The 25,191-nt window shown below is 39.9% G+C and overlaps 1 protein-coding gene across 12 annotated transcripts in view; it reads right to left on the reverse strand.

Moving 5' to 3' along the window:
- NUP93 (nucleoporin 93) overlaps positions 1 to 25,191 on the reverse strand; it is a 78,557-nt gene that overhangs the window by 51,309 nt on the left and 2,057 nt on the right. For 8 of the 12 annotated variants that reach the window (XM_056500771.1, XM_056500765.1, XM_056500767.1 and 5 more), the window contains 2 exons: positions 21,604 to 21,817; positions 20,932 to 21,049 (listed from right to left, as the gene is read on the reverse strand). In XM_056500771.1, the coding sequence (XP_056356746.1) occupies positions 20,932 to 21,049; positions 21,604 to 21,782 (297 nt within the window). In that variant the 5' untranslated portion in view covers positions 21,783 to 21,817. Of the gene's footprint in view, positions 1 to 20,931; positions 21,050 to 21,603; positions 21,818 to 21,922; positions 22,671 to 25,191 lie in introns of those variants that run through there. The other 4 variants (XM_056500760.1, XM_056500770.1, XM_056500761.1 and 1 more) reach the window with 2 other exon arrangements.

Below are 25,191 nucleotides of genomic sequence, written 5' to 3' on the forward strand. Positions count from 1 at the left end.
TCCTTGAGCTCCTGCTACACAGGAGCCCATACTGCAAGATCCATGCAGAAAGCAATGCAGAATTTACTTTCTGTCCAGCCCCAGAGGAACAGCCAAGTCTTAGGCGGGTACCCAGACACCAAGTGCCTGCCCCTAGTCAGTGCAGAAGGGAGACAGATGCACTGTTCCATTTGCTTAAAATGGCCAAGTTATTCCTTCTGGTTATGATACTATACCATAGTGTGCTCACATGTTTGTTGCTGGATAGATATTATTGGATATTGGACTGAACAACACCCACTTAGCATCTATAAACAAGCATTAAGATCACATTGCAGGTTTCCGGTATTACTTCGTCAGAGAATTTTCCTGTGAAAATACTCTGCTGATTCATCAAGGTCATACAACTCATATATTCATGAAAAACAGACCACCAAATGTCATTTATCCTTTCCCCAAACACAGCTCAGAAGAAGCTCCAGTTATCCCTAGAGGTCTTGCAGCACTGCAGACTCAGATATATATTATGAGAAGCCTTGCTGCAGAACATCCTTCCTGAGGACATCCAAAGAGGGCAGTCAGGATTCCAAAACATACATTTCAGTAATGAAAAAGCAGTAAACACACAATGTTTACCACTCAGGAGGTGCATCCAGTAATGCAGCTTTAACTTTGTTCATCAAGCACAATTTGGGTGTCTCCCATGTACCTTCACAGGGAATCACAGCTTTAATACCACACCATGCTGTCAAACACAGACATTCAGTGAAGCATTATCCTTCTCACTATTACTGGGCACTATAACACAGGCTGCAGATGTATTTACAGGGGAGGTTTTGTCAAACCACTCTTCACCTACTATTAAGTAAACACTCCCTTATGGACTTGCAGTTTAAGTAGCACAGTCATCATCACATACATCAATGCATACTTTTATACAAAAATATATTGCTACTCAGTTATGATATAGTGTATTATTAATGTACTATTACTGAACTAGGATTCTGCAAATAACATTAATTCCTGTGTCTATTTATTGGAAGCAAGGACATGCTGGAGGCAAAGATATAGAAAACTTGATTTCCTTTTTAAAGAAAACTATTACTAATGTTTGTTTCAAACAAGATCCTGCAGCTGCAGAAGTTTAATACCACCCAAAATGCATTTTCCCTAGGGTCCTCCATTATCAGCAAGGGCCTTTCTTGCAATGCTATCCAATTTGGGAGACTTAGGTATTTGGCATTTAAGGAATGCAATCAAATCCTGCCCCTTCCAGGCCTTCTGGGGCACCTATTAATTCACCCTCCTGTAGAGAGGGAATTTATCATTTCTTCTTATTGCTAGTATCTAAAAAAGTAGAACAGAGCAACTTAAATTGGCATTGCAATTATTTAAAGTCTATAAATAGTTGTTGCCATAGTGTTAATTAAATTGCTATATGGTAATGTCCTTTATTTTCTACCTTTTGAAGCTGAACTCTAAGTAAGTCAGGTAAGCTGTAAGAGTCCATGGAAAGTGAGTACAAATGCTTAGACATTGTATTGTACTCCAAACAAAGATGAGCTGAAAATCTGAAGTAGCTTGTTATGTTCTCTCTTTCCCACTTGGTATGAAAGAGTTTCCAAACTGCTTCATCATCTGTCACCCAAAATCAAAATTTTGAAAAAAATCACCATAAAATTTCACAGACCAACCACAGTAATTGAATGGATATGAACTGCATAGGGAAAAAAGAAAAACCTGAAAGTTTTTTTCTGCCATCTTTGTATGTTTTGGAAGATGGTGCACAATAGTGACGGCCACCTCTGCACACAAGTATCAGATCTGGCAGACTGTTGAAACAGGGGGATGGAAAAACTCAGATCACTGGAGAAACAAACACTAAGACCAAGATATGCCGTGGCAGAAAAAAAGTTTTAACACAAATACCAGCACAAGTTTAATCTTGGTAATTATACCACTCACAATGGTATATGCTCAGAGATGGAGCAATTTCCACTACATCCCAGCAAGAGAAAAACTTTTTTTTTTTGCGAAAGTATAATAACAATTTATTTTAAAATGGTGGACTCTTAACAGGTAAAAACCCTACCTTACTCTGTTATTTAATGGAAAGCTGTAATGACAGGAAAGGGACTGTATCAAGTCCTGGCCACAAGTCTAAGTCAGAGAGATTAAATAACACTCAAGACAGCAGCCAGAGGGCAAACTCTTGGCTCCTCACCTTTTGTCAAGTGTTTCCTCTCATATTTGAAAGTGCAGAAAGCTGTTTTGGTCTCCCTTAATTTCCAGTACTTCTAGACACAGTGAAGTATTTAGTATTTGTGTATTGGTTTTCACAGCTGTAACAAACAGCAAAACTACCTGACAGAACCAGATAGCTGAAAATGTAATTTTCTACCAAAAGTGTGGCCATGCCACCACCCAAGCCCACAGATATACATCAACCAAAACAAGATTAATCTTTTCTGGTTTTGAAGGTTTGTGTTTCTACAAAAGGGAGAGATGGCTCCTGAAGGATCCCTGGTTACCTGTACCAGGGCAATTGAAAGGAAAGGCTTGGGTAAGGAAAGACTTCTGGCTCATCACAGTGGCAAGTGATTCATAGCAATTAAAAGTTGCTGTCTACCTTATCAATATAAGAAAGTCACCCCAATTATCAGGACAGCTGCTTTCTACAGGATTATTCATGTGCAACAGCAATAGCATCAGCCTTCCACACCTATCTGTCCAAAACCTGATGTGGTCTTTTGTACAAGCTGGACAACTGGCCATAAGCAGCATGAGCCTGAGACACGAGCAGAAGGAACCAAGAGGAATGTGGACCACTAAACCACACTGGGAAGCCCTGCAGGAACTGAGAACAGATTACTGATGATGCTGCAGGGAGGAGAGGGCATGCCCCACCTCACATCTGGAGAATCATTACACAGTGACCACAAGAGACATGTTTTCATGAGTAGTGCTACTAACATGCAACACTTGTGAAGCTATAAAAATAAATTTTCCCCTAGAAAAAAGAAAAACTGTTTTAAAATTAATAAATTAGAGCATCCCTTTATGACTGTCTATTAGCAGCTCAGCAAATGCTGGGCATGTCAAAGATCAAAGGTGAAAAATATCAAGAGGCACAAACCTCACAATATTAGGATTTCTGTCAGCCTCCCTCTGTCTTCTTTTCAGTATCTTCTGCTTTTGAGGTTCAATTCAGTACGTGAAGGTTAACAAACACAAAACAAGGAAACTTAAAACTTGGCTATTTATCTTTTTTTTTTTTTTTTTTGAAAATCCAAACCCCATTAGTACTTTTGGATAGACAAATTATATTATAAATGTAGGATTTCAATATTCTGGAACCAAGCCACGTTCTAATGAACATTCAAACACTAACTAAGGAAATGGTTGTGCATTAAGCCTATCAATAAGTCAACAATCAATATTTCAATACTGCAGTAAAAATACAATGCACCCTTTATAACTGCCACTGGCCTCATCCCTCTTTGTCAAACTCAGCTTCTAATAAAAAATAAGTCTTGAAGCAAGAAATGAAGCACATACTATTTCACAGTCATTAAGCATTTATCTTAAAGTCTAGACCTAATTAGTCCTCTGAACTGTACAGATTTTTGTTTTTCAGTTGTGTTCTGACAGGGCAGAAGCCAGAAATAAAAAGGACAGAAGTTCAGACACAAAATTAATCAAGCAGGTCAATAGGTAAGAGCAGGAAAATAAAGAAGCCTCAAACAGCAAAGCCCCAAGCAACTGCAAATTAGGAGCTGGTTCCAGCTTTATCGCCAAAAAGCATCTCAACCAAAACAAAAAAAAATCCCATCAAAGCATATTAACATTTGTGTTTTAATCCAATTCATAGATTTTAATAGCCTGCACAATCCCTTGACATATCCATCCTATCAGTTTGATCAAATGAAGCCAAAGGCAACCTCTGCAGAGCACGAGTTTTGGACATCCTCTGGAAAGCAAGACCAGCAGGCCATTTGCTCTGCAATAGAACAAATGCTTCAAATTTAGTTAACTCTGGCTTCCCAGTCGGAGCCATGGCCATAATGCTGAGCCACCACTATATTTCTTGACAGTGGAAAAAAACCCACAGTTTTCGGATGCTTGAAGCAGATGTATGTGTCTGCAGAAAGGTTCAAGGTATGCTTTACAGGAAGAAATGGCAGCAGACATTGATCCAATTCTGTGAAATCTGAATGTAAAAACAGGAGGACAAAACCAATCAAATTCATCATTTTTATCTCCACAGCCTAGTAAGCTCAGTACTGAAATGGAACTTCATCATGGAATGGCTAAGCCAGCCTAATAGTTTGGGTAAACAAGCCAACTGAATTCTCCATTTTCTTCTCCGAGTCCGCAAATACACAGAGGGAAACAGAGAATGATTGTTTCAGAAATCCCTCCACAGATCCCTTACGTTTATTTGCTAAAACCATCTTGCATCCCTGGGGTTTCAGCTATAAACAAGCACCGAGCATGGCTGAGAATTTGGAAAGACTTTTTGCTGATATTTTGAAGTCAGGACATCTGCATCTTGAGGTTGAGCTCTGCAAAAGCAGCCAATGCTGCAAACCTGGCAGGCAAGAGGCAGGAATACCCAAGTCCTCAGAGATTATGGAGCAGTTTGCCAGTGCACAACGCAAGTTCAAGAGAAGGGTGTGTCCAGCAATGGCCTAAGCCAGACCTCTGACTATTAGGCTTTGCTACTTCAGCTCACTCGCTCTACATCAGGCACATCCTAAATAATTCATCTCAAGTGAGAGTCACCACACTACTAAATACTGCTGCATAAAATGATTATATTGGGTAGCAGGCAGTAGCTGTATTGACCAATTAGCCTACAACTCTAAACTGCCAGCCTAAATGGTTTTTGCATGGCCACAATTGCAGCTCAGAGCAGCAACTAATAGCAGTCTTTGCACAATTTCAGCTCAGGGAAGTTGAAGATCTCCAGACCAGACGGGTGACAGCCACTGCAGCTGTCTTAATGACAAAAGGGTGGTTTCAGCAGAGCTGCCAGTGGACAGGTGCTTGTAGCACAGCTTCAGTTTCTTGTTTCATCTGGGAAAGGAGCTCTGCTGACAGTCTGTACCACAGGGGGAGCCAAGGATTGTGCTGTTTAGCAGTGCCAAACTAGAAAATTACTGATGGAAAGAAACAACCATATTTTTACAAGGTCTGGTGGTATCTGAGGAAAAGAAGTTGGAGACCAGTTAAACAACAGTTAAACATTGTTGCCCAATGTTGATCAGGACTGAGAACAATAAAGAGGTTTGAGAAAATAGCAAAGAGGAAAATATCCACATAAGCTTCCACTACAGAATCTCAATCTTGTGAGAGCCAGTGGTAAATGCAACTTTTAATTCTCAGCTGAAGAAACTGATGCATAGGAAGGCATTTCTTGAACTCAAAGTCAAGTATAAAAATCATGACAAAAATTGGATCAAAATCCAGCTTTCCCAATTTCCTGCAATGAAAAGCAGCTGCCACAGAAGGCCATTTTCTAAGTAAATATATGCATCAGGGGGTGCCAGTCAGGCAAGGATCCAAAAATTCAAGGGTCAGGTGCTATTCAATATTTGAATCAGTATAATAAAACACTGCTTAAATATTTGAACTGGCACTCTTGCTCCAAAATACTCTTGGAATGTATTTCAGCCACTTGCTTTCAAAGTCTATAACTGACATTCCCTTCTTTCTTCTGCCCTGTGGAACCTCTAAAAAAAACCCCAACATTCCCTGTTCATCCACATCTGACAGCAGTTTGCTGATTTGAATGTGCTGCTTTCAGTCAGCAAGTACAAATAGATAAATCTCAAGTGCTAAAATCCTATATCCTTGGCTCTTTATGAGCTCTTATTCTAAATTCACCCTCAGTTTCCCTGAAAAACCCAAATAAAAAACCAAAACCTGAAACTCCAGAACACTCTCCATTTTTTTACATCTCATTTATAACCTCTATCTTCTAAAGCTAATTGCTTGGGCTCCATTTCAGTTATTTTCACAAAGTGTGCTATAAAACAAGGGAAGATGCAATTTGTCATTATACACTTACAAACTATGGAGGACACACACTTGCTTAGATCTCAATAAGCATCTCAAGAAGTCAAAGGCCACGGACAAAAGCATTTTGATATTCCACATGAAATTGAACCTCCCAATTGTTTTAGCCAGTCATTAATATAAGTTATGATCTTCTAGAGCAACATTTCCCTACTGTCAGTCACTACCTGGGCTGCCCAACCCAGCCCCTACTTCCAAACAACGTGACATTCAATGAGCTGGAAGTTGCTGTAACTGGAGGTAGAAGCCAGGCAGATGTGCACTGCCAATAACCCACCTGGCTACACACTCTAACAATTCAATACACTGAATTGCAGCTCTGCTGGAGATTCCCATCCTGACATCTCCACAGTTACACTCAATAGTGATTTGTATGAATCTGCTCCTACCTCAGCCTTCATTTCCCTGTGCTTCTATGTCCTAGGTCTGTCAATGTACCTAAGTGCCAAAATATCTGAAGTTTCTCTTGAAAATAAAGTTTAAAAGTCTTTTAAAAGATATTTCAGTAGCACATCCTAAGAATCAGTAAGGTTTTTTGTAACGAACACATTAACTACCAACCACAGAAGTTTGACATTGCATCTGATACCTGCAGAGTTTTGCTTCTGCTGGTAGCAACAGCTCGTTCAGCAGATGCTTCTAGTAGCACCTAGGCAAATTGTTCAGAGATTAATAACAAAACCAAACAAAAATCCAGACCCAAACCACACCCAAAAGCCAAGGGACAAAAGACAGCTCTTTCAGCTTCGCTGGGCTATCAGAAGTAACAATTAACTAAATCTTTGGCATTAATGCAAAAGGAAGCTCTGATGATCCCATAGGTAAGATTACTCTGATGGAATGTACCACAGTATATCAACACACTCTGAACTCATACAAACACTTCAAAAGGTAGTGCTAGACTTAAATTATTTACACTCACAATGGTCCTGGAAGAGTCCAAAGGAATTAGCTATGAGACTGCCAGTCTGAGTAAGCAAGATTTAGTCTGTGATACTGTGCCTATCAATGAAAGCTACAGTCACTAACTCACTGCACTGATTTTACAAACAGTATTAGACAGGTCAGTACTTCAGCCTTTCAGATCTGGCACTTTACAGGGCCAGCAGCCTTACACTGAGCAGCATTACTGTGTGACCACATAGAGTCTGTCTGAGGAAGGGGTTGCCACCTGTGGTGCTGATACGGTATCACTCCTGATTTGCTCTGGAAGCTGCAAGTTCATTTTTTTTAATTAGTCAATACTACACAGCGAGGCAAATGATCCAGTGCTGTACCTGTAGCAAAGGGTTGTTTCAAGATGTAAAAAACTTGAGTAAAATAAATCAATAAGCTTGTGAGTTGTTTAAGCTCTGAGGTCTTGCCTACCTATTCTCCCTGCACAAATTCACATATTTAACAGAGCTCCTTAGCTTCTCAATGAAGTGCATTGACTACGTGTCCACCTTACAAAAACAAATTGCAACACTCCCTGAAAAATAAATTGTGAAAAACACAAAAAGACCTTTTCTTTAGTTGTTCAGTGGTAGACACTATTTCACTGTCTACTGCACACATTTTCCATAAAGCAGAGAGGTACAGGATATCGATCATGATAATTTTCAATCTATCACTCTGGAACTTCAGGTAGCAAAAGGATGAGATCAGCAAGCCATCGCCTTTGACACTGGAAAGAGCTTCACTAATGGGAAAGCACTAATGGGAAGCCTGCAGTGGCATGGACAACCAGACTGCAACTCCTGCACCAGGTGCAGTGCAACAGTCTTTGCCCATATAAACTGCTTGAAGTCAATTAATCAGCATATATAAAAGAGCTCCAGCAAAACCCATTTGCATTTTAAGTAGTTGCCATCCTTCTTCAGCATCTGACCTTCCAGTTTCAAAGTTTCTGTGTTTTTTCTGGATGACCATAACCATCGAGCATGCTTGCCACAAGACAAACACTGGTTTGCAAATGTCCAGTATCAAGGTGTGTTGCTTCCTGTAGATGGCACCAGCCAGGGTGCTGAAGGCAAAAGGATCCATCTCAGGGATCTGCATAAAATCAAACGATTTAGAAACTCCAAGATGGCAAGATGAACCTTTTCTCTGGATCCACAGGGGCACTTCCCACATGCAACATGTTCTGCTGAGCTGTCTCTGCAACACGAGTCTTTGAATTGCACTTCCCACCTTCCTCTCTGAATATATGGTTTCAAGCAACATTTGTTGCCAGGATGCATTGCTAATACATAATATATTGGCTGGAAATTAGTATTTCATCTCAGAGAGAAAAAAATGTTACAGCAGCTTCTTCAGAGGCAATGCATACTGAAGAGTTTGAGAAGAAATTTTCCAAGACAAACAGAACAAACTTACAACGAAGGGAAGAAGACAGATCTATTTGAGACAAACAACTAAATTCTGTCCTTTAAGACACACTACAGATTCAATCCCCTGCAGGAAGGAGATCTGCTCTGCTATTCTGCTGCAGAAGAGTGTTATTTCTTGAAGTTGAGCTCTGGGTATTTATTATAGGAACAACTTCTGACTGATGAGCAAGACTTGCTTCTCTTTTCCTGGTGATGCTTTGCAAAAGCATTCCATTTCTGGCATTCCTGGGGATAGATGCATTCATATATAATGTTTCCTCCCCAAATCCAGCATCCCTAAATATCACCAAGAACTATCCAGCCTTTAAATACAAGCCCCAGAGTCTTTTCATGCAGAAGACTGACTGGTGGATCCAGCATGCACTAGGGGCAGGAAGGCCTGGAGATTCCCAGTTGCCTTCTGACAGCTTTCAAGGGACACAGTGAAACACCCCTTACATCCTGGAGAGATTTCTCTGAGAGAAAATGACAAAGAAAGGCAAAACCAAACAGAGTAACTCAGAGGAAGTAAGCAAAATGAAAAGAAACCTAACAATTCTTTTATAGTGACTAACAGGGATATAACTGAATGACAAATTACTATCAACTCTCAGCCAAAGATTTCACGCTACTAGCTGACAGAAATAATTTCCAGCTCAGCTTCTCCCTATTTCAGCAACAAGCCAAAGGAGGTGTCTACCTTGAGAGCTTATTTTTGTAATTAATTTTTTAAAAAACCCAAAAAAAACAAAACCAAAGTTTTCCTCTGACAAGGAAAAACAAAATAAAAAACAAGAGGACATTAGAAAAGGTAGAGAATAAAGCATCCAAGAGTATGATACCACAGGCAAACAATAAAACATTTAACATAACTTTAGCTAATTATGCACAACAATGTCATACCCTTCATCTTACCAGGAAATATGAAGCCAAAACATTAACCTCAAGTCAAACAGCAAAACAAAAATAAGAAAAGTGATATTGATTCACTGCATCTATTGAGTAATCAGCATTCTTACCATTAGCAATGAGCTGCAAATTTTCTGGATTTTCTGCCATTTTTAACCTTGGAAAAATTAAATCAAGATAGAGGGAGACTAAAAGAAATATAGCAGGGTTACATCTGTGAAAAATAAATGAAAACAAACAAACCAGAATACAGGGTTCAAATGTGTAATTCCACAGTGAGATGGATCTCTGTATCCAGCTTCCAGCATTTAACTTTCACTAGAACCTAAAGATGGTCACAGTCTCATTTAGCCAAAACAATGTCAAGTCTTTTGACTACTGCATTAACCCTTACTTCACATTCATTGAAACCTTCAGGTTTTTGTATCTGCTTAACAGTCAGAGTAAAAGGATTTAAATATGCCGTTTTCTGCTACAAGCCTTGGGGCAGGAAAAAAATAATGAATGTTTCAGAGCTACTGTATGGTAACCATAGCAGGCAAAATCAATTACTGCTCAGAGGATCTGGAGATAACACACAGGTTTTATCATTTATTTGAAATGTAGTTTGGTTTTTTTCCTTCTGCATTTCCTCCCCCATTCTCTTCAGGAATTTCTTTTCTCATACATTAGAATCTGGCCCAAAGAATCCTACTGACTTATGTTTAGAGATAAGGATTTCTCATGATACTATGCAGTATTCCCACCTATGCACTGCCATTTATCTGAGATTAAAATCAAATCCTTCACAGATTACTACTTCTGCCTTTCACACCGAGTTTGGCTACACCAAACATCATTATCAGAAACACCAAACAAACTGATGTTATCAACAACCGGGTGTAAGCTGGAAAGACACCCTCAAAAGAGAAACTGCAGGACACACTCAGGGAATTGTCAAAAGCATGTGACATGATCTGGGAACTCTTTTGGGATGAGTAACATTTTAAAAAGGAATTAAGTAAGAGCTGGTACTTTAAATGAAGTAAGTGTTTTAGCAAGGAATCTTGAAATCCTGTTCGTATAGGTCTGACAAAAAGGAAACAATGTCAGTGTAAATGATGCCAAGCTCAAAACCAATAAAAGGAAATAAATTTTAACATAATCTGTAATTGGATTGTGGAATTTACTGCCACAGGAAGATGGCAAGGCCAAAACCATAATGGGATTAAGAACTGACTCAGTATGTATATCGATATTGACAGTACCTAGAGCTGAGTTGAACACTGAAATTGTGGAAATAAATATTATTCCTCATGCTTCAGGATATCCAGTCTCTAGCCACTAAGGGACAAAGTGAAGCCTAATAAAGCAAGCAGATATCTCCATGAACCTCTCTAAAAGCCTAGGATAGCCAGCTGAAGGATTCAAAAAGGTTTAATAAAGCTGCTGAAACTGAAACTAAGCATTGAGGTGTTTACCACTGCCTTTCCTCATTCATCAGCCTTTGAACAGCAGCTGTGTGACACTGGCAAACCTTCTGTTTGCTCCTGCAAAAATACCACGTTCACAAAACCTCTCTCCCCTTTCCCCCCTCCATCCCACAGTAGACACTGAAGATCACACATAATCCAGAAATTGAAGCAAGAAAAGCATAGTCCACAGATACTTCCACTGCAGTCACGTCACCTAGCACATATATTTCATTCCTCTAAAAAGTTATTTTAAAACTAAAACTCTCCAACCTTCTCAAGCCATTTTTACCAAGCAACAATTAAGCATGCTGTTCCAATTAATTTAAAAAATTATCTGTTAGCTGTGGCTCATAGTGCTGCATAAGCATTTTGGTATTTCTGTGGAGTATCATGCATCTTGCATGCTTACTGAGATACAATAATGGAATGGTATAGAAAATTTTCAACTCATCTCCCTAAGCTTCTTTCAGTCATTTCCATATGCATGGAAAACCAATGAGACATCTCACAGTAACTGTTTGTTTGAGAGCTTCCTATTTTATCTCAAAGTAAACAAATAACTCTTTTGCACCCAAAATAGTGTCAAAGAACAGACTTGAGTGAAGTGTTGGGAGCAGGTAATACATGAATTCAGAGCAGAAAAGTGAAGAGAATGAACACAGTTGGAGTAAGGAAAAAAAAAAAAAAGAGTGGAAGAAAGATGAGAATAAAGGATGGGAAAGAAAATGGGAGACAGTGAGAATATAAGTTGTGCCAAAAATCTAAATGAGCGAAACAAATGCATGTATCCTTAGTTCTACCTCAAAAGGCTGCAACTTTCTTTCAGGAACATATCTTGGCAGGAATAAGAATTTCATTTTGACTTAGAAAAAAAAAAGTTAAAAAACATCCCTGCACACAACCCAAATATTTCTTCTGCAAACTGCCAAATTTTCAGGCTGCTGTTTGGTATGGGGAAGTTTAAGTACATCCACGGTTTGATGCCCAGTCACTGATAAACAGTTGACACACTTCTTAGCTAGTGACTGTTTTAAACCAAAGCTTGAGAATGCCTAGGATTAAGATTTTGGATGTGGAGGTCAAACTGACCAATTATGACAGGGGAGAAGAGGACATACACAACAATATACCTGTGGCCTTTCCCAGACTGCTAAATTACACAAATGGTTTAGTAATAAACCCCAGTGGAATTCATCAGTCAAGTAACACTTTCAAGAGGCTTGAGCAAATGAGGGGAGCTTGAGAGGAGGGGAGGGAGTTGAGAGCTGCAGCAGCTGCTGCTTTTCCTAATGAATTTGATGAACTGCCTCACTGAAAACAGAATGTCCAGGGTTTTATGCTGTTTGTGACCACAGGAGTTCTGTGAGTCTGGCCTACTCACATTACAGATTCCCCCTGTGGAAGAGTCATTTGCTCACAGCACCATGAGGGATTAGGTGAGAAAAATGGTCAAGACAATGCTCATGCAATAAAGACTAGCAAAAACTGCCACAAAAACAATAGCTCAGGAGAAAGGTGACAATTTCACCTCTCTTATAGGTCAGCTCCAAGCCCTTCTTGTCTCATTTCAGGCAAGTTTGCTGAAGATTAGAATTACTTTTTCTCCTACTGCACTTGGGAAACTTTCTTTAGTTTTCTTTCTCCTCTGCTTCAGAAGAGCTAAAAAGGCATATTGATTTAAACAGGTAATTGTTAATTTTTTGATCCCACACCTATGGCTGAACTCCATTAACCCACTGCAACACTGGGATGAAGGCTTCTGCCATGGGTGAGAAGTCCCCTCAACACCACCTCTGTGTGGCTGTGAGCAGGGCTTCCCAAAGCCAAGAGTTTCCATCTCCAATTTCCACAGAAGCACCAAAGGGTCATACCAAGGTACACTGAGAAAACTGGATTGCTTAAAAAATAAATCTGTAAAAAACAATTACCTTCCCTCCAAATTATAGTCTTATACTGCTACTATACAAAATGCAGTTCATCTAGAGAAATCTCATTTACCTTCTTGGTAATTTTTGACAATTTTTTTCCCCCCTTAAATGCAACATAGATGAACTGGGCTCACTTCTGTGTATAATTAGTTCCACTGTGAAATTCCAGCACAGCCCTGCAAACCTTTCATTTTCTATAATAAAGAGAGCTATAATAAAGGTACTGGATAACTCCAAATCCTCTCCTATAAGGTCTGTGCTTTATCTGTAATGGTTTAAAAAACATTACAGAACAAAACAGTAGTTATGCCTCACAAAAGCTACATTTGAACCTCAAATAAATAAATAAATAAACAAAACATCCCCTTAATCCAAGTAGGTGCTCTATCACATGATATGAGGAGGGGGTAAATTGCCAGCTTGCATCTCAGCATCATTTCTTCTCACCAATCTGTATAAATGCAGAGATGAAACCATTCTACTAAATTTTTCCTGCACCATGAAAACACCAATTCCAACAGTTCATTTGCACATGCTGAGCACACACTGTCTAGGTCAGTAGTCAATACAAGACCTCAGCCAGCACTAAATTAACAGGACAGTGTGACACTAAGAGGTACCACACAGCCAGAAATGACGTCCTCCTGGTCAGATGCAACACAGATCCTGAAAGTTATTAATGACCCCACAGTACTTCTTGCAATAGTAACATTGCTACAAGCAGGGTGTTGGGGAAATTCTGGCTCAGATCCTCACACCCAATTTGCTCCTGAGTTCCAGCTGTGAAGGGACCCTGTACTGCTATGAAGAGAAGCAGAGATGTCTACACCTCAGCACAGGAGAGGCTGCATTTTGGATATGTGATGTCCAAACTGCCATTTTATACTGTGTTTGCTCCTTCACAGGAATACGAGTTAACATTCAATTAGAAATTGGAACCACTTTCAAACAAGGGCAGAGCTACATGGCAAAAGAGGAAAAACAGGAGAGGGGGAATGAAGTCAAGTATTATAAGTCAAAATCTGTATGTTTTAGAATGTTTGAAGTATCTGTGATGAAAATATTTATTAAAAGCTTACAGTTGTCCCGATTTGCAAAGAACATATTTGGATTAAGCAGGCAGGAAATGTGAAATGTGCTAGGACACAGCAAAACTTAAATAGATCAATAAATACAGCTACTAGAAGCAGAGTTCCCAATTTCTCCATCTCATGACCTTGTATTAGCATAAAATTTTGAAATATCTTTCCTACCCTCTTATTTACCCACAATGAAAGAGAAAGGCAGATCGTGTATCTTCTCTCCCTGTTCCCAACTCCTTAGGGTTAGGAATCTATGATCAGAACCATGATGAACTGGCAGGTCAGCACATAATTACTCCAATTAGCATGCAACCAAGCAAACAAACAAAATTTAAAATAAGTCAGTATCAGAGTACTTACTGAATGATTGTAGTTTGGCCAACTAATGAAACACCTGAGTATTCTGCATTAAAGGGACCACGGTTTGGGTTTTTGGGGGTAGGCATGTTTGTTTTTAAGGTTAATAAGTCCAGGGTCATTTAAAACTTGCCATTAAAGCAGTAGTAAGAACTAGAGAAAATTGCTGCTTAGATGTAAATTACAAATGTGAGAGGGAAAGTGACAAGCAAAAAAAAAAAAAAAAAAAAATCCCAATGTTTTGGGCTTTTTTTTCCTCCTTTCTTTTTCCAATAGTGTTATTCATTCATCTACCCAACGCCAAAAAGAAGGGGGTGTTTGGTTTTGTTGGGTTTTATTCCTTTTAATTTAAAACTAAAACAACCCCAAAATCCCATGCTGGCTATATAACAGAGAAGCCTGCACTCTTAAATCTTATACATCCCAATCTACACACACCTTGGTACTTCCCAGGGCATCCTTTAATCAGCACAGGCCTTGGGAGGCTCTGGGCCAGCCTGTTCATTCAGAGGGGCCCTGGGAGACTCTCAGTGTCAGCGAGGTGGCAGACAGGCCACTGATCCCCTGGCTGCTTTGCCAGGGCTGTGAGCTGCCCAAGGCCCTGCAAGCCACATCACCCAAGAGAGAGCACAGGCAGGCTGCAGCTTATGTAAAATTGTTACACATTACTTAGAAGAAGAAGACATCAAACACAGCAGAGATGAGCTGAGGAAGTTTCTGTAATTTTTGTTGCCAAGGTCCACATCCCTTAGCTCCATTTGCTGCATGTCAAAATACTCATTCATTCCCCACCACTGCTTTCTTCAATTGTGTGCAAACTGCCTCTGGCCACATTTAATTACCAGGATATTTATATTCTTGATTTACATGCCTAAATGTGTACATTAAGGCTCAAATCCTGAATGCAATCAGTGAGACAACCTAGGCAAAGAAAACAACAGGGTTTGATACTAGCATGCACAAATAAAGGGAGAACAAAAAAATTACTTCTAAGAATCTTTGAAGAAAGGTATTTTTGGAGCTAAACATTTCTACAGTTTTTGAAGAATTCCCAACTATGACCACAAATAGTATTTTTCATTTGAACTGCAGCAATGCAAAGAAACCAACAGCTAATGACCAACCCAAAAAAAAACCAAGGTCGACGGTTGTCCTCTTGCATTCACCACCATGGCTCTGCAATGGTTAAAAGGCCCCCACAGCTGTGCTGGCATCATTGATTAGGGTGAACAAGGAAGCGACAGGAAAATAAAGCCACCTTAATTTCAAGCTCCATTAGAACTGAAGGACTTGGGGGCGGGGGGAGAAATCAATGTTTGGCAAATGAGAAAGGACAAAATCTGCAAAAGGAAAAATGCATTTTCAAGCTAAGCTAATGCAAACAATGGATTGTGAACAGCACTTGAGGTTGGCCCTTTAAGGTTGTGTCAGCATTTCCATTTATAAACTGATTTTAGTTACACTCTAGTAGATTACCACAGGCTTTGGTATTATTCTAGCAGATACCACAAAGTATATCACAAATGGTAACAAAATAGCAATAAGAGCTCAATTGTTAAATAATGCACCCTTTCACTACCTGATGTCAGAGTAAGAATTTTTAAACTATGAGTCACACACATACATACACACAAACAGAACATACAGGGCTGAGGAGAGTATCCTGGGACCTAGATTCTATCAACACTACAGTAGAAGTTAAAGCTACCTTTGGTACAAAACCTGTTTATAGTACTTTGAAAAGCTTCAAAATATGCCGATACTTAATTTCAGTCTCTCTCTCGCCACTTGGAGAGATTTCAGCCTAACCTTCTGCCCTCATTTAGATAAAAGCTCTTATTTCTGTATCTGGACCTCCAGAGAGCTACTCAGTCAATACTCTGACTATCCACACCCAGAAATCAAAACCAAACCCTAGTATGCAACCTTTCATTTCAGCTCTGCCTGGTCAGAAGGCCAAGGTGAAACCCCAACAAATGAGGCAATTCAACAAAATTTCCCTTCAGTGTAATGGAGCTATGCCCTCACCTCAAACTTTCTAAACAGATAAGCAATGCATGCAAGGAGAGCTTGTGTCTGCTTCTAGCATTCATTTCACAAATCTGGACAGAGCTGGATTGAGCCAGAAAAACGAGAGCAAACCATTTTTTAAAAATATCACCATGACCATTTTTCAAAACAAGCATACAGGGGGATCAAAGCTAACATCAAGCCAAATTACATGTTCAAAATACAAAGATCATAGTAAAGTATAACATACATTGTAACCAGTCAAATCATCTTAGCAGGAATAAATCAGGCCTTGATCTAGCAACTAACTCCTACCTGGTACCCCAAAAATCAGTTTGACATAGCAGCACTGAATCTCTGTGACCTCCACAAATAAGCCCAACAGCACAAGTGCAGGGGCCAGGTCCCACCTCACACCTTACAATGGCACAGCCTATCCACAGTCTTGGAATAATTCCTCCTCTGGCTGCCATTACTGCAACCAGAGAGAGGATCTGCTATGACAGTGCTCATTAGAAAAGGATATCACATTTTGCATCTTTGCAAGAGTGAAGAAATACCTTTTCTGAGCAGAATGGCAATGTTATGTTTACATGCACATAACCCATCTTTGGGATACAGATTTGCATGATCAAGCCTTACCTTGGATTTTTAAAAGCCAAAAAGAAACAAACAAGAAGACCCAAGCACATAAATACATGCTAAATATGAGATCAAGAAGCACCTAACATATTCAATTTTAAAAAGATTTTGCCAAAATATGCCATTTTGACAATTTAGAAAAATCTTGATCTTTATAAACTCCTGACATAAGAATTATTGTAAAATGGATTTACTGCAAGAAGTGTTTGTTGTTCTGCATGCAATTTAGTAACACAAACTTTACAATGAGAGAGGAAAAATACAAATTCCTATAATTTAATGGCAAGCCTAGAATCTTTTACATAATCTTCCCGGCCTACTGCTCTAGTGGGAGACATTTCCTGGACTCACAACCCTTTTATGTGCAAGCAATCTACATTTTACAACTGATAAATAATTCAGATAATTAATTGAGCTGCAATTTGGTGCACTTTTTAGTCAGCATTATAGAGTTCCATTTAAAGAGGCTCTGCACAGAAAGTCCCTCCTGCTGGTTAACCCAAGCTGAAACTTATATTAAGGTGAATTCCTAGATTCTCTTAGCACTTTCTGAGTATCTCACACAGCATCCTGGGATTTCATGCCCTAGGATGCTCCCCTCTGATTTTTCTTGCTGTTCTACTCTCTCTATAAGGAATAGGGTATTTCCTGGCAATCTCCTTCTGGAGTGCAGATTGCCATCTCTTGAGAGACTAGATTCTAGCATATCTCTCTGTGCTGGCCTCCCACAGGCTGCTAGAACAGACTGCACTGGTAGAAGGAACAGAGACAATAAATAAATGCTTTAGGTAAGAATGCAGGGAAAGCTCAAGCAAACTGCCAGAGAATCTCTAGATGCAAAGGAGTGATGTGGGAACACATGGCAGAAAGTCTAAAGAGTATTTTCATGCTGTAAGAGCTCTGATAGAATTTAAAATTCAGCAGAACACTAAAATTCATACAATAAAGATTTAATTATATTTGTAGCCTTCACACAACTGCAACAGTCAGCAAAGGCTGTGCATCAGGTCTGTGCTTCTGGCACAAGTGCCCATATTCACCACCTTCTCCTGTGCAGAGGTTGCACCACTGCAGCCCCACCACCTCTTCAGAGGGAAGAGGGCAGAGACCTCCAGTCTCAGGTGCTTACCCAAAAAAAGTTTCAGTCTCTTTGGCAAATGATGCTGTCAAGTATTTATGACTTGATACATGCTTCAGCTGAAGATTAAGGGACAGATATGAGGAACCACAGAGACAATAATAATTGAAGTGTTAAAGAATCTACAAATGACAAGTTTCAGATGGGATTTCACACTAACTAAACTTGCTGGAAACTACACAGAGTTGTGAGTTTGTGTTGAGCATCAGGAAAAGACAGGTCCGAGGAAGGACAGTTGAGCCTAGAACACTGATGATACAGTGTGGACCAAGTTCATGAAGAACATGTGAAGAAGTTCTTGTGGGTTAAAAAGAGCAATGATAATGCCACAAGGCACAGGCTGAAGGCTTGATGCAGAACAGAACAAGGCTTCCCAATTCACAGAAATAGTTTACCAGCATAGCTGTGTAAATACTGAGTAACAGCAGAGGAACAGTAAAGTCCTGTAAAGAAATAAACCAGACCCCTCCCTTATATCACTGTGCACACTGCCCTCCAGATACAATGGGAACATACATATATTTGGAGGGAGGATTCTACACAGTGCACAGGGATAGCTTCATCTGCCTTAAAACAAACACAACACACCTGAAGAAGACTTAAGAAACTATCTAGGAACAAGTAAAAGAAATCCCAACAACCATCAGGAGGTATTAGAAAAAGTAACATAGAAAGAAACTTTTGTAGCACATCTTTATCTAAAGCATCAAATAATTTAAAGACCTTCTTGATTAACAGAGGTAATTAGAGGACTATCAGCAGTGTCTAACACAAAAGTCCTCTTGCATAACTAACAGAACTTAATAAAAACTATTCTAAAAGTGTTGGTGACTGCATACTAGAACCTACAGAAAGGTATGGACAATTGTCCATATTCTAAGCAAGTAACTTTCAGGTGCAGACCACAGTTGACACCAGACAGCCTGAGATGTAACTGCAAATATCCTCAGAGCAGAGGATGATTTTTTGCAAAGCATAAAATCCTTGCACACATTAAATGCAAAAACAAGCAGGGACAAAACATTTAAAACTGACACTTGGCTCATATGCCTCCAAGATGATCTGAAGGGGAGCCCCTTGCCATTCTTCCCCTTGCAAATCACTTTCAGCTAATTGACTATGAATGTTTTCTGCACACAGCCTGCAAAAAAAAAAAAAAGAGTAAGATTCAAAGCACACAAGTATTAAGCCTCAGAGAAGAGCAGCGGTCAGTGATTAAATCTCTAGTGGTAATCATGATTCAACACAGCAAACAGGGAACTTTGATTAAATGATTGATTTTAATCCTGTTTCTTATTTGTACTTTTTAGCTGTTCTCCTGAAGAAAGGGCTGAATCTCATTGGCTAATTTGGCCATTTAAACACACTGATTTGCAATTAACCACTGTTTTATGTTAAATTTGGAGCTTTTCCTGATCAGGAGAATACATTCAAATATTGATGAGGGTGATTAAAGAAAGTTACTGGAGATAAGAAAACATGCCAAGATTACTACCAGAATATACCAGAATCACCATTTCAAGTAAGGCCTTGAGATCTGGTATAACTAAGAAAGAAGAAAATCTTCACATTTTAGTTAGGTAATCAGCAATAATATAAAATACTGTTATTATGCAATCGTATCCGTTTTCTCATGCCACAGATCTCAGCTCCAGAAAGTCAAGAGCTCCACTGCTTCTGGGCTTGAGAATCTACGATAAGATTCTTTTTACAACAGAGAGGAAAAACAGTAGAAATCAAAGAATTAACATCAGTAGTAAACCTGAAAAAAAAAAGAAAAAAGGAAAAAGAGGCAAGTTGTTAAAAAAACAGACAGAATGAGGCCAAGAAAGACATGTACCAACTTTAACATCACCAATTAGAAAGACAACAGCATCAGAAATTGGGACAAAGGGATAAAATGAGAAAAGACTGAAAGTGAACAATGCCAGTGGTTTAGAGCTCTCATTTTATGATTAGGCAACAGATAAAGTATCCAGAGAGAAAGGCCTTTGAAAACTGGCGTGAAATAAGTCTGCCTGAAAACAACAGACCACAGAGCTCCTAACACTAGCATGAGATTCAACTAAGGGCCCTGCACCCAAAATGGGTGGCATCAAATGCAAAAGTAAAACGTATGTTAGACAAAATGGGGCAATTTCCCATGCTTCCCTTCCCATCCTGAAGTAGTACTTCTGCAAAAAGAGAAGTGCTTAACTCTTCTGACCCTCCTAAGTGAACCATCTGCCAGAAAAGAGAGAAAATATGAGCTTCAAAATGATTAACCAGTAATTTAGACTATTACCTTCAACACAACCCACAACATCAATTCCAATACCAGCTCTAAACTGAGTAATGAATATTGCAGGTTTCATCATGAAGATATTCTACAAGGGCAAGCAACTATCAGAAAGCAAAACTAGATGGGTCACAGTAATTTCTAAGACACCCAGGAAAAATTTACAGGAAACTTTACAAAATAAAATCATCTTATACAGCATTTGAACCACAGCAAATTCAGTCTATCACCAAAATAACATTAAGACATTTGTGATAGAATGAAACAAAAAAGCTATACTCCCCGCTTTTGACTGTTGACTTAAATGCCCCCTATTCCAACACCTCAAAATTGCCTCAAAAGTGGTTCCACGTGTATTTTTCCAATCAGACATAAAAAAAGTTTCAAAACTATGAGAGAGGTATCTCTGTGCAATTTAGGCTTGCAAGGCCAACAAAGACAGGTCCACCAAGGGAGTATAAATATGTACCTAGTTCCTCTTGATTTCAGCAAGAATTTGGAACTTAAAGCACTTCTATTATCTTGGTACCTAATGCTGCTTCTTATGGCTAACCCAAACACCTTTCAGCACTGAAAGCAGCATCTCCCCTCTGTGCTTCCTCTAGCCAGTCAATTAAACAGAGAGCCAAACTATCTCCACAGAAGCCTTGGAACAGTTCTGAAGCACAACACAGCAAGGGCAGTAGCAAGGGCAGTGTAATTCATGTCAGAAATGTCCCTACCTGGATGTCAGTGTCCTTCACAGGTTCAAGAGGCTCAAATGTAGTGGCTGCACTTAGACTCTCAAGTCTCTGAGAAATGTGGGATATATCAAGCCCTTTAGACCCAAGAAGAACCGATCTACAAGGAAGAAATTGTACAGATATGAAATTAGCATTGAACAGAAAGAATTCTAAACCCAGATTCATTGCCAATATTTAGGTCAGCAGCTAGACATGTACAGACAGTGCTCCTAGACCTATTAAAAGAACCGCACAGAACCAAACTTTGAGCAGCCCAATGTGTCTATGTAAACACCTCAGCCCTGCTGAACTCTTTCTGCTGTTCCACTGCAGTGCTGCACAGCTGCCAAGTCCTTCCTAACAGAAAAAAAAAATGTACACCATGTTGGTAAACATCTTCAGCAGCAGCCAGAACAAGATACTGCACTTTTTATCTTTAGTGTCCAAAATGAAGAACAGTAGCCCCTCAGATAAATCCCTCAACTATCCTATTGTTTTTTGGAAGTAGGAGAAAGGTGGGAAGAAAACAAACGAAACACAAGCTTTGCAGTGATTCTATAAAACAGTTTTGCAGTACTTCTCCCAGCAGGACTCCCCAAAGATTGGAAAGCAAACCCACCAACAGCTCCCACTGCATGTGCAGAGTCTCCAGGGCCAGTGCCCCGAACTTACGCCTTCACATCCGCAGTCTCCTGCGAGGTGCGGGTCAGGGTGCGGGAGCGCAGCCGCTCCCCCGCCTGCTGGATCTCCTGCAGGTTGCGCTCCACGTGCGGCAGCTCCGAGATCCCTTCTGTCTCCGCTGCCAGCTGCTCTGCCTGCTGCAGCAGCTCTCCAAAGCCCTCCGTGTCCATCGCTGCGCCAGCTTTTGCTCAAGATACACAGAAACCTTCAGGGAAAAAGGGAAAATTCTTGCTCAGCCATAAACAGTTTCTCTGCTCGGGGGGCGACAGACAGACCAGCAAGAGCAGGTCTTCCAGAACAGGATACACACTGTCTGTCCTCCCCAAGGAAATCCTTTCAAGTGGTCTCAGAGAGCTTTCCATTGCAGCACTACAGTCCATGGGTCTGTCAGAAGCACAATGCAGATGCCACACCACAGTTCATATTTTGCCTTAAAACAAAGGAGGGTGAAAGCAGAGAAGTCCCTGTGAAGAATTTGGTGTTACTTTAGCTATAAACTACTTGCATACACACATAAAGATTGCTTGCAGCAATCGGGTCCCATCCCATTCCACGATTCTGTATTTTTATATATTATGAAGGAAGATGCATACATGTGCAAGCATAGGAATATATGAGGGCTGAAAACACACATAAACATGTAGTTAAATTAATAGCAAAACAGTTGAGCTCTAGATGTACACAGACAGCCATAACTAGCTAACTGTTAAAATATGTTTCTCCATGTCATTAACCCCCAGCCAAAAGAAGTAAGTGCATGTTCCTTCCAGTTTAGAAGACCTGTGTCTAAATTCAATGCCTGCAGAAGTTTTACCAGTGTAAGAATTCCTTGCATTGACTCAGTGACAGAATTATTAAAGAAATTAAAGCACAAGGCAAGGGATGTAACAGAAGAGACGTTAAATGCATCTTGCAGTTCTAAATTCAGAATGAAGCCAAAAGCACACATGCTTGGGATCACTATGAAAAAAGACATGTAGGTGGAATGGTGTCCACATTAATGAAATATGAAACCCAAAACCTCAATTTCCCACACCAAATCATGGTTTGCAGCTAAACCAGCTACAAGTAACAAGCATCAGACACCTCTGTAAAGCCGCAGAAGATTAGAGAAATCTGTGGTGCTGAATGGTGCTACAGAGATGGAAATCTTCAGTACAGTCCCTCTCTCCTAGCTTTTGCACCCAAACCCAGAGGGCCCGGATGAAATAAGAGAAACCAGATCTCAAGCATTAACTCCAACTGTTTATCATTTACTCAAAAGTAAAATTGGAGACTATCTGGTTCAAGGAAGCCCCCTAAGAAGAAAACAGAGGTTTTTAGAAATCAACAATAGCCTGCAATTTCTTTGTACTCCTCAACCATAGCAAAGAAATTTTGGACAAAAAAGAATTTGAACATTCCTCACGTTCTCAGTCTCACCACTGCTTCCAAGTACAACTACCAGCAGCACTAGCAGTGCTTTCCTCTGTCTGGACAAATGATTTAAAAGCACTGCATGATGATTCATTCAGACATATGCAGTTTGAAAGAGAAACGGATCCCTCCTGCCTGGGTGCCAGGACAAACCCTAACAGCAGCATCCAGGAATGGAGAATTTCACTAGCACTCCCCACACACTTCTGGAAAGCTGGGGGAGGGAATGATTGTATTTGCAATGACTTGTTAATAAGGTGAGATGGCAGAGACCGGATCTGTTTGAACAGATTAGCGTGCCACCGAGATGGAGTGGAGCAGAGAGGAGGAGGGTGGAAATAAGCAGTTTCATGCCCTGCAATGCAGTACAGAACATCTTCCCAGTGTTTACTTGCAATAACTCAGATGCACCCCTGCCAGGAACAGCCTCTGTTGGCAGACGCTGACCAGAACAGCCACACTCCTGCACATTCAGAGACTGATGAGATCCTCCAGGAGCACTGACTGTGAGAACAACATAGACATCAGCTGCATTTGATCCAATCTGGTCCACCTCCTCTTTTCATTACCAAGATAAAAAGCTAGAAGTGTAAGAAGCAACAACTTCTCAGACTGCTGAAACCAAAAGCGTGAAAAATCAGTGCTACAGAGCTGCTCCCAAACCTGCACTTTTTACCTGCACACACCACATTAATACCATGTAAGGTCTGTCACATAAGTTTGCCTGTGTAGGACAATTGCAACAACTCTGTGAGACTGAACCCAATTCAGCAAACATGGAATAAACTGGTTATTTTGGAGCAAGTTAAAGTACCTGTGATTATTACCAAGCACTGGAAGCAACATCTCAAAACTCAGAGAGCCAACACTAAATATCTTTTTCCAAGTGATGGAATTCAAACATTTAGACTGAATATTTGTATAACCAGCACAATAATGTAACAGTACCACTGTCTCCACCCTAGCAGAATTTACTGCATTCAAGAAACTGCAGTCTGACTCTCCATGCTGCTGTGCAAGATGGAAACTGCTTCCACAGTAACGAGCACAGTGATGACAGATTTTCATGTCTGGCTGGGGAAGGAGCAACAACCAACACCTAAGAGAAAGAAAATACTTCAGAAATTAAATTGACTTTGGTGAAATCAGACTGACCTTGGGCTAAAAGCCAGGATTGAAAAAGCTCTTCTGTAAAACAACTTTGATGACTTATGAATAGAAGCTGCTGCATTATACTACGATTCCATTAAACCCCAGTTTAATTTCCCCAGCATTTAAAACCACACATAAGCACTATATATTGCACAAGTTGACTAAGTTTAAGCCACAAAAAAAACCAGAAAAGATGACAGGTTTCATAAATCTATTCAGACTGATTATAATTAACGATTTCTTACCTAAAAAACACTAAAAACTCCTCATGAGCTCTACAATGCTATCTTAGGAAGAAAGCTGCAGCTATTCTACTCCAAATACGGCCACAATGAACATTTTACTGTACTAGATTCAGAAAAACACAAAGCTGAAATACTCCAGTACATGTGCAAGTGTCTGCCATACTTCACACATTGACAACTAACCAATTAACTTTGAGAAACACTAAAAACGTTAGGATTTTCCAGTGCTCTGGTAAAAAGAAAGGAAGATGATGTCACAGAGGAGAAGGAAAGCCTCACTCACTACATTCAGAGCAGCTGATGAAACAAGAGTTCCACAAGTTGCAGAAAGATTCTTCAAAATGGAAATCAAAAAGGAAGAAATCAGTGTTAATTTCTCAAAGAGGCTCCCACCTCAAAATGCTCAAGATACCCAGTCTGATGAGTCAGGAGCAGCTTCTTGTGGTAAGAAAACACAAGAGCACGAGTAGTAAGAGCAAGCCAGCATTGCTCTACTTCCTAAAGCCAATATCTGAGGTAAAAGTGCTTTTTCAACAGGCTCCAAGCCTGGTCTGCTACAGAGAGTGGAGCAGCTTCTGTCTACTAATAATGAATTAATGTCTACTACATGAATAAGTAAAAGGTCCATTTTGCAGGCCTGGGGAATTCTGTCTGAGCAGCAGCAATAATACCCAGCTCTGGCATGGCACATGGCATAAGCAGACATCCAGGCATTTCAGAGAAGTCAGCAACATAATCACGGTGTTACAGACGGGGAAGTGATTAA

Source organism: Oenanthe melanoleuca, chromosome 11 (genome assembly GCF_029582105.1).
Source record: "Oenanthe melanoleuca isolate GR-GAL-2019-014 chromosome 11, OMel1.0, whole genome shotgun sequence".
Taxonomy (NCBI): Eukaryota; Metazoa; Chordata; class Aves; order Passeriformes; family Muscicapidae; genus Oenanthe; species Oenanthe melanoleuca.